Source organism: Polypterus senegalus, chromosome 4, assembly GCF_016835505.1.
Source record: "Polypterus senegalus isolate Bchr_013 chromosome 4, ASM1683550v1, whole genome shotgun sequence".
Classification (NCBI taxonomy): domain Eukaryota; kingdom Metazoa; phylum Chordata; class Cladistia; order Polypteriformes; family Polypteridae; genus Polypterus; species Polypterus senegalus.
Window position 1 is genome coordinate 7400323 of NC_053157.1, and position 17921 is coordinate 7418243.

General features: G+C 41.7%; 1 protein-coding gene across 3 annotated transcripts in view; it reads right to left on the minus strand.

Annotated features, from left to right (window-relative positions):
• Positions 1–17921, minus strand: part of znf827 (zinc finger protein 827) — a 224708-nt gene that overhangs the window by 80647 nt on the left and 126140 nt on the right. For 2 of the 3 annotated variants that reach the window (XM_039750211.1, XM_039750209.1), the window contains exons 5-6: positions 9613–9858; positions 1737–1976 (exon numbers count right to left, since the gene is read on the minus strand). In XM_039750211.1, the coding sequence (XP_039606145.1) occupies positions 1737–1976; positions 9613–9858 (486 nt within the window). The remainder of the gene's footprint in view (positions 1–1736; positions 1977–9612; positions 9859–17921) is intronic. The other variant, XM_039750210.1, reaches the window with a different exon arrangement.

Consider the following 17921-nt stretch of genomic DNA (forward strand, 5'->3'; position numbering starts at 1 on the left):
CTTGGGTGTTTTTTGCTGTGTGTTTTCACTCGTCATCCTGTTGGAGGGTCCGTGACCTCTGACTGAGACAGAGCATTTCACTCCAGAATGTCTTGATGGTCCTGAGGTGTCATTGTTCCCAGCACAGACTCAAAGCACCCTGTGCCAGACACAGCACAACTGCCCAAAAACACAACTAAGTGTCCCCCATGTTTCACAGTAGGTCTGGTGTTCTTTTCTTTGAAATCTCCACTTTTTCATCATTGGACATCGAGCTGCTGTGACTTACTAAAAAGCTCCAGTTATGTGGCATCTGTCCAAAGGACATTCTCAAAGAAGCATTGTGGCTTGACAATATACATTTCAGCATTTGGCCTTCTTCTTTTAAGCCCACTGTCACCCAAAAAACAACAGATGGTGCGATCAGACACTAGTGGACTTTGACCTTGGGGTTCTGCTTGTGTCTCTTCTCTTCATTCTGGGGTCGATTTTTCTCTGGCAGCCTCGTCCAGGAAGGCTGGCTGGAGTCCCGTGGATCTTCAACTTCTTAATAATATTTGCAACTGTCGTCACAGGAACATCTGGCTGCTTGGAAATGGTCTTCTAGCATTTTCCGTCAACGCGCTTGTCTATCATTTTCTTTCTGATCTCCTCAGGCAAGTCTCTCCTTTGCTTTCTGTGGTCCATGTCCAGTGTGGGACACATGATGACACCAAACAGCAGAGTGACGACTTTTATCCATTTAAATCGACTGAATGACTGATTGCACGATTGGAAACGTGTGATACGAATTCAAGAAAACAGTTCAATCATTTAGGATCTTATCTAGGTGTACCAAGAAATGTGTGCAGGCCATTTTGGAAGATCTTTGTAGAATAAGAAACACTTGATCTCTTGTCACTTTTCAGGGAGGAATACAGCATCGTGAAGAGCCCTGAACATTGAAAAGGCCCTATATAAATCAAATTTTATTATTATTATTATTATATCAATAAGTTGTAAGGGGACAAACAAATGTGTCCATGTCTATGAGTGTGCTAAATTTCAATGACTCTGGTCAGCTAGAAATGGAATTATTTCATGTGGAGGGACGGACAGACAGACAGACAGACAGACAGACATGATGGCAGCAACAGTTGCTTTCAAATTTTATATGAATACACCACAATGGACCTGCATGAGATACCTGAACAACGTATCTACTAGCTAAACGGATTATCCCCTGTCACACACGTGTGCTCAGGAGACAACTAAAGGGCTTGAATACTTGTGATTCCATACCAGACCAGGGGGTGGCGAAGTGCACTAATTTTCCCTCTCGATCTTTTGCAGACCATTCTAGGGAAATCCCGCCTGGCTCTGGGGCAGCCACTGACGTCACTTCTGGTTCCAGTATTGATGACATCACTTCCTTTGCTGGCCTTTAAAGCCGCCACCTTGTCTCTAGAAGATCAGTTCTGTTTTGGACTCAGTTGGATGAACATATTTTGTTATTTAAATCAGTTTTGCAGCCAGGAACAATTATATGGGTGGCTGCCCCAAACCTTCTCAATGTTTGATGATCGTTATTGTGACACCCCATGGACTGAATGGTGTCCTCCTGCTTCATTTATGAGAGTCTAGCTCATTATTGTACTCTACCACGATTACGTTTTATTTATTTATTTATATTTTGCACTTGAAACAAAGGCTGTGTCTGAATTGAAGGGGCGTTTTAAAAATCTTTACGTTACCAATCACAGGAGTAGACTCCATACCTGACAGTTTAAAGAGCAACTCCGATGCCATCTTAACTGATATATCTTGGGAGAAAAGGTCTTTCTGAGGGCACACCATTGCATCAGGTAGGTCTTGGACAGGTTCGCTTTTCTCTTCATCCGGTAAAGTGCCAAAGCCAAGAATGTGAGGAGGGGCAGGAGATTCACTGGGAATGTCCACTTCCATGGGCTCTTCTTTCACTGTTGTCTTCTTTGTATTTATCTCTTTGTTGTTTTCTGCTAAAAAAAAAAGGGCAGGAAATAAACTTTAATATCCCAAGATGATATACAACTAAACTTTAAAACATGAAACACTATTGATTTTTCTGTAGGACTGCAGCCAGAAAAAATATCAATAATGGTTACAGAGCATTTGATTAAAATAAATCCACTCATTCAGTCATACAGTCCCTAACCTGTTTATTCAGTTTATGGTTGAGGGGAGCTGGGGCCTAATCTTGCAGCACGGGGCATTGAGGTAGGAAGTTACCCTGGGCAGGGCAACTCTTCATCACAGGGTCCTCACACACACACACACACACACAAACAAGGGCCAATTTAGAGAAACCAACTAATCCAGTGCATACATCTCTGGGATCTGTAGAAAAACTGGAGTACCTGAAGAAAAGTCCGGACATGTAAACTCGAAAACAAACAAAAACTACTGGGATGGGGTTTGAATTACCTTTCCCAAGATTTCTTCCATTATTTTTCCCTACAAGGGTCTTTTCTTTTTGGGAGTTTTTATTTTCTTGTCAAGGCTGGGGGGCTGTCAATAAATAGGACCCGCTCAATCCCACTGCAGCATTCCTTGTGCGATTTTGGCCAATGTCAATATGCATTTTAACAAATTCCAGTCTGGATTTTTTATGTGGGGTCTTCCTGGGTCATCTTCTATCAAGTCCACTTTCACTCGAAAAGCAACATCTGGTGTGATCAAACACTGATGGACCATGGAGTTCAGCTTGGGTCTCTCTGGAGGTTGTCATTTGGCTTTTTTGTATCCCATTCTCACTATCCTTCTGCTCATTCTGGGGTCGATAGTCTTCTTGGCGGCCGCGTCCAGGGAGGTTGGCTGCAGCCCCGTGGATCATCAACTTCTTCATGATATTTGCAACTGTTGTCACAGGAGTGTCAAACTGCCAGCGAGACACTTCTGTGTCTGTAAAGCACAACGTGTGTTTGTTCTTCACGCACAAAGTTGTTTTTTATAAACACAAACTTCAAAATTTGGGACATGGGTACTTTTTAATATGCAACAGAATCAGAAAGTTTAAAGACCCCTTCACTCTCTGCACACTTTATGGTGTTGCAGATTTCATTTTTAAATGGATACATTTGACATTTTTATCCATCAGTCTGCACTCAATAACCCATAATGACAAAGTGACAACATGTTTTCAGAAAGGTTTGCAAATTTATTTAAAAAAAAAAAAAAAATCAAAAATTGAAATTTCTCATTCCTAGGAGCATTCAGACCCTTCACTCAGTTCAGTGCCATTCCAGCTTAGAGTCTGGATTTGGGCAGTTTATCTCAGTCTTCCCGGCAGCTCCGTTAGCGTCTGTAAACTGCCATATTCAGGTCTCCCACTACTTTTCATATGACGTTTACATTTGGGCCATTCAAGTACACTCGACCTGACGTCAGTCCAGCTTTATCAAGCTTCAGGCCATTTTGTGCTAAAAGGTGAACCGTCACGACAGTCTGAGGTGACGTGCACTCTGCGCAGGCTTTCTTCAAGGCCCTCTCTGGATTTGGCTACATTCATCCTTCCCTCAAATCTGACTATTCTCCATGTCCTGCACCTCCATAGCATGATGCTGCCACCACAAAGACTCACCACAGGGATGATATTAAGCAGATGATGAGCAGCAACTGATCTTCGCCAGACACAGTGCATAGTGAGATCTGATTAAACAGTTCAATTTTTGCAGAATCTTTCTCTTCAAGCTCTTAGCTTAAACTGTCGTATGCGTTTTACTCGAGAGTGACTGCTGTACCACAAGCACCTGATTGGTGGAGTGCTGGTGAGATGGTCATCTGTCTGACGGGTTCTCCAGTCTCAGCAGGGGACTTCTGAAGCTCTTTTAGAATGACTATTTGGTTTACTTAATCACTGGCCTGACCAAAGTCCTTCTTGCCCAGTTACGCAGTTTGTTCGGACAGTCAACTCTATGAAGGGTCCTGGTCGTTTCAAACGTCTTCCATTTCACAATTGATGAGGCCATTGGGCTCCTGAGCACACTCAAAGCTTAAGAAATGGTTTGATCCCATTGTCCTGGTCTATGCTTATCACAGCTTGATTGTGGAGGTCTTCAGGAAGATCCATGGACATCACAGTGTAGCACGGCTACGTAACATGACAAGTGGGTTGGCTTTCTAGACTGACCGTCACTGTATTATATGGGTGTCTAAGAAAGATCTTTTAAGGCACGATTGTGGACGACCAAGTTCTTAAACCACTCGGTAAGGATTCCAGCTGCCAGTTGCTGACGTCATGTTGGTATAAAATCTAAGCAGGGAAAGGATGTTTCAGCAGGAAACATTTCTTTTTAAGGGGAATGATGGATCGAGGAGGGGGTGGAAGCAGAGGGCAAGGAGCGCAGCTTTTAACGCTTAAAGAATATTTCATGATCAGACTATACCCAGGGATGTCTGCTGTTATTAGGGGTCACCCTGAAGTTGAAACAGTAAGGCGAATCCTCGGGAAGAGGCCAGGGGTTGTAGTATATGGACCTGAGGTTCTCTAGGTGCTCCCGTTGGTGAGTCGGACTCGTGTCTAAGTTCTTCGGGATAGTCAGCCAGGAAGCCGTTTTCGCCTGAAGACTGTTTGTTTTTTTTTCTTCCCCCTCCATCATGCATCGTGAGATCTGCACTACAGGATTTTATGCCGTTTCATGGACTACGTTTAATCTTCTTTATGTGTGTTTTAAGAATTGGCCGATGAAAGTAGGGAGGCTGTGGAGGGTGTCTGAGGAAAAACTGATCAGTAATGAGCACCCAGTCACCGGGCATGTAAATGTATGAACGTTGGATTACAATAGAGTGGCACAGTGGCGCAGTGGTAGCACTGCGGCCTCGAAGTTAGGAGTCCTGGGTTCGCTTCCCGGGTACTCCCTGCGTGGAGTTTGCATGTTCTCCCCGTCTCTGCGTGGGTTTCCTCCCACAGTCCAAAGACATGCAGGTTAGGTGCATCGGTGATCCTAAATTATACTAATGTGTGCTTGGTGTGTGTGTGCGTGCGCCATGTGGTAGGCTGGCGCCCTGCCTGGGGTTTGTTTCCGGTTTTGCACCCTGTGTTGGCAGGGATTGGCTCCAGCAGACCCCCGTGACTCTATATGTATAGTACATTCAGAAAGTATTCACCCTTCTCCACATTTTGTAATGTTGCAGCCATGTGCTAAAATCATTTAAATTCATTTTTTATGTTAATGGCAACACCTAATACTCCAGAATCTCAAAATGCAAACAGAATTTTCTAAATTATCTTCAAATTTAATAAAAATAAAAAACAAATATTATTCTGACGGGCGGCACGGTGGGGCAGTGTTAGCTTCCCGGATCCTAACCGCGTGGAGTTTGCATATTCTCCTCGTGTCTGCGTGGGTTTCCTCCCACAGTCCAAAGACATGCAGGTTAGGTGCATTGGCGATCTTAAATTATACTAATGTGTGCTTGGTGTGTGTGTGCCCTGCCCAGGGTTTGTTTCCTACCTTGCGCCCTGTGTTGGTTGGGATTGGCTCCAGCAGACCCCCGTGACTCTGTAGTTAGGATATAGCGGGTCGGATAATGGATGGATGGATTACAATATACTGAACCAGTCCAACTTCCGACTTCTTTCAAGTATTTGGGGCGCGTATAAGGAGAAGAGGGGCTGAGGGCCAAATATTTGAATGCTATTATATCCTTCAAACATTGTCCACTTCCCTCTAGGGTGGTGAAGTGTAGTAATCGCATACTGTATCCAGCGATTGTTACAATAGCTTGATTACTGCCCTGACATGCAGTGTGAATTGTGGGACCTTCTACACACAGTTAAATATGTGCCTTTCTAAACAACGTCCAGTCAATTCAGTTTACCACAGGTGGAATCCAATCAAGATCTTAACAAATCTCAAGGAGTATCAAAGCAAACAGGAAGTACCTGGACACAATTTGGAGCGCAAAAGGGTCTGAATATTTTATAGGAATGAGACATTTCATTTTTGGATTTTTAATGCATTTGCAAACCTTTCTGAAAACGGGTCACCACTTTGTCATTATGGGTTATTGAGGGTAGATTGATAGGTCAAAATGGCAAATTTACCTTTTAAAATTAAAAGTAGAACATGATAAGGTGTGTGGAAAGTGAAAGGGGTTTTAATAACTTTTGGCCTTGCCTTCCCTTGGTTGGATGGCTTGGACAGAGTAACAAGAAATGTGACAGCGTGATCCATCAAGGGAGAAGCCGTGCTGGTGGTGGTGTAATGGCCGATATGCTTCCTTTTCAAGTAGGGCATTTGGTTTCAATACCCACCCATTACATTTCACTTCTTCTTTAGTCTTTTATTATATAAGAATATGAGACTGGGGTTTATGTCTCGGGTCCTTCCTGTGGGTTTGTATGTTCTCCACATGGGCTTCCTCCCATAGTCCAAAAACATGCAGGTTCGATGGACTGGTGATACTAACTTGAACCCTGATGTGTGTGTTCATGTGTGTGTGTGTGTTCCCACTGCAATGGCCTGGCACCCTGTCCAGGCACTATTACTGCCTTTCGACTGATGCTCGATGGGATAGGCTCCAGCTTCCCTTTCAACTTGCTCTGGATAAGTGGGGTTTAGAATATGTATGCACGGATGGATAAATTTTGTTTTTGTTTGATCATTTTCTTTTTATATATGATGTCAGTTTCATGTCTAGTCCTTTAAATTATGTCCCTTGTGTTTTCTGTGTGGAGCCCAAGGGGGCAGAGCCACCTGCTGCCTCATCTGGGAGGCCAGCAGCACTTAAAACGACTGCTTTGCCAAAGCACATATCTTCTGTTCTTTGGCTTTCCATTTTGCATTTTGTTATTGGAGTTTCTGAACTTTCAACTCCTGGCTTTCGTTTAAAGGTACAGTTTTTAAAATTTCTTCAGTTTCAGTTTCCTTTTCTCAACTCCTGCTTGAGTTCTCCTTATATAATTCTTGATTTCTTAATATATCCTTAGTTGCTTTGTTTTGGTAGGCCAGAGACATTTGTGATTTTTTGCCCTGTCCCCTCGTGTTATCTTTGATTTTGAAGTCCTTGACCCAGTATTGGGCCTGTGCAAGCCATAAGCCTGCAAAACTGAGTTTGAGGCTAGTTTTCTTGGTAGTGATAAGGCCTACACTTATTACTCAGACCTGTGCTAGGGTTAGCTTTTTTGTCAACAATCGCCAAAGCATTTTTCACAGCACAGTTGATGGTTCGCCAGTGGCCTTGTCCACCAGATGATTTTCATGAAAATTTGCTGTGTAGTCAGCTTAAGACTTCCCCCAAACCAATCCCATGTCCTTTGATGCTTTGCGAGGCCAGCTTGACATTACAGAGTTGTGGCAGGCATGTTGGATGGGGATGTCACTATCCAATCTGCTCTACCTGCCTGATGTGCGTTGGGCATGTGCAACACATTAACTGCGATAGCCTGGCACCCTGTCCAGCCACTAATCCTGCCTTTTGACTGATGCTCGATGGGATAGGCTCCAGCTTCCCCTTCAACTTGCTCTGGATAAGTAGAATATGTACGCAGGGATGGATAGAATATTTTTATTTTTGTTTAATCATATTCTTTTTATATATGATGTCAGTTTCATGTCTAGTCCTTTAAATTACGTCCCTTGCGTTTTCTGTGTGGAGCCCGGGGGGGTAGAACCACCCGATCCCCCAGCTGGGAGGCCATCCACTACAGCTAAGGCCAGCAGCACTTAATACGGCTGCTTTTCCAAAGCACTAATCTTCTGTTCTTTGGTTTTCGCTTTTGCCTTTTGTTATTAAAGTCTCTGAATTATCAACACCTGGCTTGTATTTATAGGTACTGTGTTTTTAATTTTGTTCTTCTCAGCTCCTGCTTGTGTTCTCCTTATATAATTCTTAATAAATCCTTAGTTGTTTTGTTTTGGTAGGCCAGAGATATTGATGATTTTTTCCCCGTCCCCTCGTGTATTCTTTGATTTTGAAGTACTAGACCTAGTATTGGGCCTGTGCAAGCCATAAGCCTGCAAAGCCTGAGTTTGAGGTTAGTCTGCTTGGCAGTGATAAGGTTACACTTATTACTCAGACCCGTGCTGGGGTTAGCTTTACTGTCAACATTCACCAAAGCATTTCTCACAGCAAAGTTGCTGGGTTACCAGTGACCTTGTCCACCAGATGTTTTCCATGAAAATTTGCTGTGTAGCCAGCTTAAGACCATTCTTTTTTCCCCCTAGTGTCTTCTGATGCTTTGCAAGGCCAGCGTGACATTACAGAGCTGTGGTAGACAAGTTGGATGGGGAATGTCACTACCCAATCTGCTCTACCTGCCTGATGTGCATTGGGCATGTGCAGAAATTTAATGCATGTGTACTGCAAGTGTAAATTATAACAATGCCTGATCTGCTTCGCGCACGGGTTTGTATGTCAAATTATGATGACGGCAATAATAATAATTCTTTACATTTATATAGCACTTTCCTCACTACTCAAAGCTCTCTCTGCACAGGGAAGACCCGGGATCTGAATCCATGATCTCCTTACTGCGAGTTACTACATGATTGGTGTGCCAACCACATGTTCACCCTGAATGTGTTGTCACACACGCGTGAGTAGGATGGAGGCTCAGGGCTGGTGAAATGATTGCAGTACTACTCCAGGACATGTCATTCATATCATAAGCTCTTTTCCCCGCAGACTGGAGGCTCCACATCCACTTCCACAGAAAGGATTGATCCTTTTAACCATCTCAGTGATTCTTCGTTATTATTTTCTTTCTGAACTGTTGCTATTATATTTTTCACTTGGGTGTTATAAGTGGCAATGACTAAATACAGCTGTCTGGTAGAACACAAGTAGATGTGACCTTAACTTAGTAATTCTTTGATTAACGGTAAGTAATCGTTACAAATATCGGGATGAGGTAAAGATCTGCTGCAATGGCTTTTTACAACCAACATTCTTTTTAAAGGGTGGCATGGTGGTGGTGCACTGGTAGTGTTGCTGCTGTCACATAAGTAAGGAGACCTGGGTTTGCCTCTTGAGTCCTCCCTACAAGGAGTGTCTGCAGGTTCCCCCCGTGTCTGCGTGGGTTTTCTCCAGGTGATCTGGGGTCCTCCCATAGTCCAAACACATGAAGGTCAGGAGCATTAGGGATACTAAACTAGCTTTAGAGTGTGGTTGGGGTGTGAGTGTGTTTGCTCTGAGATGGACTGGCGCCTTGTCTAGTTGATTGTCCCTATTTTGTGTTCTATGCTAGCTGGGATAGGCTCCAGCACTCCCTTCCCCACGACCCTGTTCTGGAATAAGCAGGTAAGAAAATGCTTGACTGACTCATTTCACGCTACAATTTCAGCTCCGGTGTGTACAGAAGGTGGTCTCTTTCGATTGCATTCTGAAAGGTAGGTCTACAATGAAAAGGGACAATAGCTGCTTGGTCCAACATATGTGGCCTGACCCACATATCTGTCTGTCCATTCATCCCTTCACTGAACCCACTAATCCAGATCTGTGTCATGGAGAGCCACTCCCTGTCCTTGTAGTGCTCACACATACACACATCCTCACTTATGAGAGGCCGGTTATTCAAACATGCCCATCGTAGGGATGTGGGAGGAAAACCAGAATTTGATACAGAAGTTAAGAGGATGGAAACCTCTTTATAGGACCAACTAATCTAGATACCTGAAAGCTTCATCAGCAACTCCGAGGCGACCTTGACATTGATATCTTGATTCAGCAGGTTGCTCTTGGGCAGAGGGCTGCCCTCTTTCATCTTCAAGGCTCTCTCCGGTGGCAAACCTGCAGCAGACTCAGGACACAGCACGAAGGTAGACTGGTTGTGTAGCAACAAAGGACTCTGGGATGCTTCTGGCAATGGCTCCTCCTTCACTGTGAAATGAGGCTTTGGCATGTCTTTCTGATTGGCGGCTGCAGGGGGAAAACACAAGAGTGCAGCTGAAAAAGGCGCACAACTTACAACAATTTTAACACTTAGCACTAAATCACTCAAAAAAGCCTTCATTTAAATTAACGTTGTGTTAAATCTCAGAAGCCTGTAACTGGAAGAACTGAAATAAAATGTAATGTCACTGCAAGGAAAGGAAGCAAAATTACAAAGTGCGGCAGAATAGAAACCATAGATGTCACACCAAGCATACAAATCTATCCACACCTTTTTCCCCAATTTACAGGGTTGCAAGGAGCCATCAAGAATAAAAGGAGAAACTAATAATAAATTTAATTTATATTGCACTTCATATTTTAGAAATCTCAAATTAACATTGGGTAAGATGCCAGAAAATCTGTGTCCAGCAGGGGGCACATGCTTCCTGGGAATGGGATTCTTAAAAATCATATTTGATACTGTATATCCTTCCTGGTATACACAGTGGAGATAATAAGTCAAGAAAATTATGGCACAAAAGACAGGATATAGATATATATAGATCAATATATATATTTTCTTGTATAATACGCTAATGTGGCTGTTTGTTTGTCTGTCCAGGATATTAAATCACCTGTAGCTCGCAAACCATTTCACCTAGTGACGTGAAATATGGTACACATACACTACATGATGTCTACTATCCGCTTATTATTATTCTTTTGTATTTTTATTTTATTTTATAGTAGAATCAACACTCGGCAGCGGGCAGCAGGGCGACTGTGCAGTGCATGAGTATGGGCGCCGTTCTCATTCCCTACCACCTTCGATAATCATTCTTGAGGCAGATTGAAGACTTAAGTGCCAGTTTAAGTGAAAAATTCAAGAGAATGTACTAAGTAATTGCAACACAAAATCAAATTTAACCAGTTTTTATGTGAAAAAATGCCGACGAAAGAAGAGAAGCAGCGGGCCGCTAGGGTGGAGAAAAGAAGAGCTGCCCAGGAAGCAGCAAGCGCATCAACCTCTGAGCAAACGAATGGTAAACGTACAGAGAAAGAGGAGGAAAACTAGGAATGCTCAAGTCAAGTGTATCCACTGCATATTATCGTGCAGTGTGCAGTTACTGGTATACATATATATATAATACGCTACCGTGGCTGTTTGTCTGTCCAGGATTTTAAATCACCTGTAATTTGCAAAACCGTTTGACCTGCAGTATTGACCTGAAATGTGGTGCATATATGCTGCATGATGTCTACTATCCGCTTTCAGGGTGATGATTGAGCTCCCAAGTTTATTCCTCTTTTTATTTTGATTTTTATTGTAGAATCAACTCTTGTAAGTGGGCAGCAGGACGGCTGTGCGGTGCATGCGTAACGGGCGCCGTTCTCATTTCCTATCACCTTTGCCATCACTTCCCCTACCTCTTTATAAATTAAATCATTCTTAATCAGTTTTAATGCAAATAGATGCAGAAGAAGAAAAGAAGTGCGCCACTAGGGTGGAGAAAACAAGAGTTGATCAGGAATCAGCAAGCACATCAACCTCTGAGCCAAAGAATGGTAAACGTACAGAGAAAGAGGAGGAAAACTAGGAATGCTCAAGTCAAGTGGATTTGTGCAGTGTGCCGTTACTGGTACACACACACACATATATATAATTCGCTACCGTGGCTGTTCGTTTGTCTGTCCAGGATTTTAAATCACCTGTAGCTCACAAAACTGTTTCACCTACTGACTTGAAATTTGGTACACATGACGTCTACTATCCACTCTTAGGGTGATGATTTTTATTATTCTTTTTATTTTTATACTAACAATCAGTTTTAACGTAAAAAGATGTCGACGAAGAAAAGAAGAGCTGCTCAGGAAGCAGCAAGTGCATCAACCTCTGAGCAAATAAATGATAAACGTACAGAGAAAGAGGATGAAAACTAGGAATGCTCAAGTCAAGTGTATTCACTGAATGATATCATGAAGTATGCCGTTACTGGTGTATATATATATATATACACTCACCTAAAGGATTATTAGGAACACCTGTTCAATTTCTCATTAATGCAATTATCTAATCAACTAATCACATGGCAGTTGCTTCAATGCATTTAGGGCTGTGGTCCTGGTCAAGACAATCTCCTGAACTCCAAACTGAATGTCAGAATGGGAAAGAAAGGTGATTTAAGCAATTCTGAGCGTGGCATGGTTGTTGGTGCCAGACGGGCCGGTCTGAGTATTTCACAATCTGCTCAGTTACTGGGATTTTCACGCTCAACCATTTCTAAGGTTTACAAAGAATGGTGTGAAAAGGGAAAAACATCCAGTATGCAGCAGTCCTGTGGGCGAAAATGCCTTGTTGATGCTAGAGGTCAGAGGAGAATGAATGGGCCGACTGATTCAAACTGATAGAAGAGCAACTTTGACTGAAATAACCACTCGTTACAACCGAGGTATGCAGCAAAGCATTTGTGAAGCCACAACACGCACAACCTTGAGGCAGATGGGCTAGAACAGCAGAAGACCCCACCGGGTACCACTCATCTCCACTACAAATAGGAAAAAGAGGCTACAATTTGCACGAGGTCACCAAAATTGGACAGTTGAAGACTGGAAAAATGTGGCCTGGTCTGATGAGTCTCGATTTCTGTTGAGACATTCAAATAGTTGAGTCAGAATTTGGCGTAAACAGAATGAGAACATGGATCCATCATGCCTTGTTACCACTGTGCAGGCTGGTGGTGGTGGTGTAATGGTGTGGGGGATGTTTTCTTGGCACACTTTAGGCCCCTTAGTGCCAATTGGGCATCGTTTAAATGCCACGGGCTACCTGGGCATTGTTTCTGACCATGTCCATCCCTTCATGACCACCATGAACCCATCCTCTAATGGCTACCTCCAGCAGGATAATGCACCATGTCACAAAGCTCGAATCATTTCAAATTGGTTTCTTGAACATGACAATGAGTTCACTGTACTAAAATGGCCCCCACAGTCACCAGATCTCAACCCAATAGAGCATCTTTGGGATGTGGAGGAACGGGAGCTTCGTGCCCTGGATGTGCATCCCACAAATCTCCATCAACTGCAAGATGCTATCCTATCAATATGGGCCAACATTTCTAAAGAATGCTTTCAGCACCTTGTTGAATCAATGCCATGTAGAATTAAGGCAGTTCTGAAGGCGAAAGAGGGTCAAACACCGTATTAGTATGGTGGTCCTAATAATCCTTTAGGTGAGTGTATATATATGTATATATATATATATATATACATATATATATATATATATAAACACATATACAATAAATATAAATATATATATATATATATATATATATATATATACACACACACATATATAATATATATATACTAGCAAAATACCCGCGCTTTGCAGCGGAGAAGTAGTGTGTTAAAGAAGTAATGAAAAAGAAAAGGAAACATTTTAATAATTATGTAACATGACTGACATTGTCATGAGTGTTGCTGTCATATATATACATATATATATATATATATATATATACACACACACACAAAACATATATACATACACACATATATACAGTATATATACATATACATCCACATATATGCATACATATGTATATATATGTGTTTGTGTATTATATATATATATATATACATATACATACATACATACATACATACATATATATATATATAAAAATATATATATACACATACATACATACATACATACATACACATACATATATATATATATTAATTAGGGGTGGGACTCGATTAAAAAAATTAATCTAATTAATTAGAGGCTTTGTAATTAATTAATCTCGATTCATCGCATGTAATCGCACACGTAAAGGCAGAAACATAAAAGTTAATTTGACCAGCTTCACCTTTGTGTTATGCAAACTCCTTTTTGCATAGTTTGCTCAAAACCAAGCTTTTATCAAGGCTCCTGTCGGGTAGTCTTTTGAAATGAAATTTTCCTCCGATCAGTCCTAGCAATGCGCTTTCTTCCGACTCTTACATTTTTGTAGCTCTGATGTGTGCATCAATGTAATCAGTGTACCAGGAAATCATGCATTGAGAGAAGTTCCCCTTTGCTTGGAATGCAAAGTGTGATTAAATGCGTGATTTTTAACGCGTTATGGAGCACATGGATTAAAGCTTCTCAGCTGTGCTTGTGCTAAGAAAAGGAAACATTTTAAAAATAACGTAACATGATTGTCAATGTAACCTTTTGTAAGTAGTGCCTGGAGGATTCAGAGTGTGGAGAAACTCTAGAGACAGCGTGTGTATTAACTTGTGGATTTTTCTGTATTTGGTGGCAGCGTTACAAAGTTGCTTCCGCAAGACCGCGTTAGCTGCGGAGCTCAGCTCAGAGCGAAATGAGGTGAATGGGAGGGGAGATGATGACGTGACTCCTCCACACGCCTCAACTGTCAATCCCCCCACAAACACAGTCTCTCGGAATTTGCATAAGTACAGCCCTTCACCAGCAATTTTAACTTAGTTACAAAGTGATCAAAACTCTAGTTTATATCCTGTGTCCTCTCATTAAACTTGTATCCCGCATTAGTCGTGGGCATGAGAAACGCCAGCGGCAGCCTGTCTATGAACTTAATTTAAACTTTAGGTTTACACCATGCTTTGTTTCCGAAGTAGCAGCACTCATGAATATGCTTGTATGTGTCACTCACTCGCTTCTTATTGTTTCGCTGCCTTCTCAATTGTATAATACATGTTTTCTTCAGCGCTCTTTGGAGCTCTTCCTTGTTTTCTACGTACTTCACTCACAGTCAGTTCACGTGATTACGTGGGAGGCGTGACGATGAGAGAGAGATGCAACTCTGCCTCAGACGGCGACCGAGCTGCAGGCTATGGCCGGTATATATATACATAAGAAGGTTCCAGTTATGACTGTTACATGTAGAATTTCGAAATGAAACCTGCTTAACTTTTGTAAGTAAGCTGTAAGGAATGAGCCTGCCAAATTTCAGCGTTCCACCAACAAGGGAAGTTGGAGAATTAGTGACGAGTGAGTCAGTGAGGGCTTTGCCTTTTATTAGTATATATATATATATATATATACATATATATACATATAAATAAATAAAAATAAAAGAATGGTAGAAAATGAGTTACATATCTTAAAACAGTTTTTTTATTCCTAAGCTTTTGACAAGGTGTCATCATCAGAGGAAAATGATTAGACTTACAGGAATCAAAGGCAATATATAACAAATGGGGTGGGGGTTAATAAGGTGGGGTTCAGAGGGTGTTGGTCATAAAGCCTTTTTTATTATTTGAGTGTTCTTCTTTTTAAGCCTGCATACGTTAGGTTTAAGTCCAAGTGTCTTTTAATGGTGTTTTCATTTGAAAGCTACGATTCAGCCTGCTCTCTGCTGCTCTTAGTATTAGCCCTGAATGGTGTCCAAGTTATACATGTGTCCGGTAGAACTTGTACGTGCATATCTGTCTCTTATATACGCACATACAAGTTCTTAACTCAGTTCTGTTAAGGTTCCTCACACAATTAACCTCCACCTCCTGTGTCTGAGCCAATTTTGCTACCATCTACACACAACACCATGAATTGCCACTACTTTTAGTTTGATGCCCAACCTCTCATGTGTTAACTTATCAAATGCTTTCTGAAAGTCCAGGTAAATAATATTAGATATCAATTTGTTGTTTCCTCATAGAATTCCAGCATGTTTGTAAAACATGACCCCACTCATCTGTTCTGTTCTTGCCATGTACTGCTCTGCTCAGTCTTATCTTTAATAATTCCTTCGATAAATAAAATCAATTAAGCAATGTGATGTCATCAGTGTACTTCAGCAGGCTTGCACAAGGGTAGAGTGGGACCGACTTTGAGCCCTGGTGTGACGAGATACAGAACAGCCCAGTCCCATCTGGAGAGAAATGATTACTAGAGCAGCACAGTAACTGTCAGCAAATTAAATAAAACATACACCTCCTAAATAAACTAAAAATGTATTCTAGGCTCAGAAAATGACAGACAAAATGCAAAGCCAAACCAAAGTTTCCCACATGTGGCCAACTGCTGATGGACATTTTTGGCAGCAGTAACCAAATATAAAAAAGTTTGGGACCCCCTCTCAGCCTGCATAATAATTGACTCTCCTTTCAACAAAAAAGATAACAGTGGTATGTCTTTCATTTCCTAGGGACATTGGAGTACTGCTGTGTTTTTCAAACAAAGATTTTTAGTGACGCAGTATTTAGTTGTATTAAATTAAATCAAATGTGAAAAACTGGCTGTGCAATAATGTGGGTCCACTTGTAATTTTGCTGATTTGAATGCCTGTCACTGCTCAATGCTGATTACTTGGTTGGATGAGCTTGTGAAGCCTTGAACTTCATAGACAGGAGTGTCCAATCACGAGTGGTCAAAGGTATTTAAGGTGGTCAATTGCAAGTTGTGCTTCCTTCCCTTTGACTCTCCTCTGAAGAGTGACAGACAGCATGGGATCCTCAAAGCAACTCTCAAAAGATCTGAAAACAAAGATTGTTGAGTCTCCTGGTTTAGGTGAAGGCTACAAAAAGCCATCCCAGAGGTTTAAACTGTCAGTTTCAAGTGTAAGGAATGGAATCAGGAAATGGAAGGCCACAGGCACAGTTGCTGTTAAACCCAGCAGGTCTGGCAGGCCAAGAAAATACAGGAGCGGCATATGTGCAGGATAGTGAGAATGGTTAGACAACCCACAGATCACCTCCAAAGACCTGCAAGAACATCTCACTGCAGATGGTGTATCTGTACATCGTTCTACAATTCAGGGCAATTTGCACAAAGAACATCTGTATGGCAGGGTGATGAGAAAGAAGCCCTTTCTGCACTCACGCCACAAACAGAGTCGCTTGTTGTATCAAATGCTCATTTAGACAAGCCAGATTCATTTTAGAACAAAGTGCTTTGGACTGATGAGACACAAATGGAGTTATTTGGTCAAAACAAAAAGTGCTTTGCATGGCGGAAGAAGAACACCACATTCCAAGAAAAGCACCTGCTACCTACTGTCAAATTTGGTGGAGGTCCCATCATGCTGTGGGGCTGTGTGGCCAGTTCAGGGACTGGGGCCCTTGTTAAAGTCGAGGGTCAGATGAATTCAACCCAATATCAACAAATTCTTCAGGATAATATTCAAGCATCAGTCACAAAGTTGAAGTTACGCAGGGGTTGGATATTCCAACAAGACAAGGACCCAAAACACAGTTCAAAATCTACAAAGGCATTCATGCAGAGGGAGAAGTACAATGTTCTGGAATGGCTGTCACAGTCCCCTGAGTTGAATATCTTCAAAAATCTATGGGATGATTTGAAGCAGGCTGTCCATGAGCAGCAGCCATCAAATTGAACTGAACTGGAGAGATTTTGTATGGAAGAAGGCCAAAAATACCTCCATCCAGAATCCAGACACTCATCAAAGGCTATAGGAGGCGTCTAGAGGCTGTTAGATTTGCAAAAGGAGGCTCAACTAAGTATTGATGTCATATCTCTGTTGGGTGCCCACATTTATGCACCTGTCTAATTTTGTTATGATGCATATTTTCTGTTAATCCAATAAACTTAATGTCACTGCTGAAATCCTATTGTTTCCATAAGGCATGTCCGATATTAAAAGGAAGTTGCTACTTTGAAAACTCAGCCAATGAGACAAAAATCCAAAGAATTAAGAGGGGTTCCCAGACTTTTTCATATGACTGTATATATATATATATATATATATATATATAAATAAATATAATAAAAATCCATCTCTGTCTCTCTGTCCACTTTTCACAAGAGAACTACTTAACGGATTTAGATAGTTTGTTTTTTTTTTTTTCTAGAATTTGCTTGAACATTTTGGTTGATTTTGCGACTTCTCTCATCGTGCTAAGTATCATAGTTCATGTGCAGTACTGATTTATTTGCTTGAATCCGAGAGAGAGGCTGCGGGCTGAGGGGAGGGGTAGCGATACCGGTTTGTTCAGCAGACATTATCATCTAGAGATTGTTAAGGAGTGACGTTTGACGTTTTTCAGAGAGAGAGAGATCAGAGCTACGTGTTTTTTAGAGGGTAGCTGCTCACAGGCAGTGATATCACGGGCAC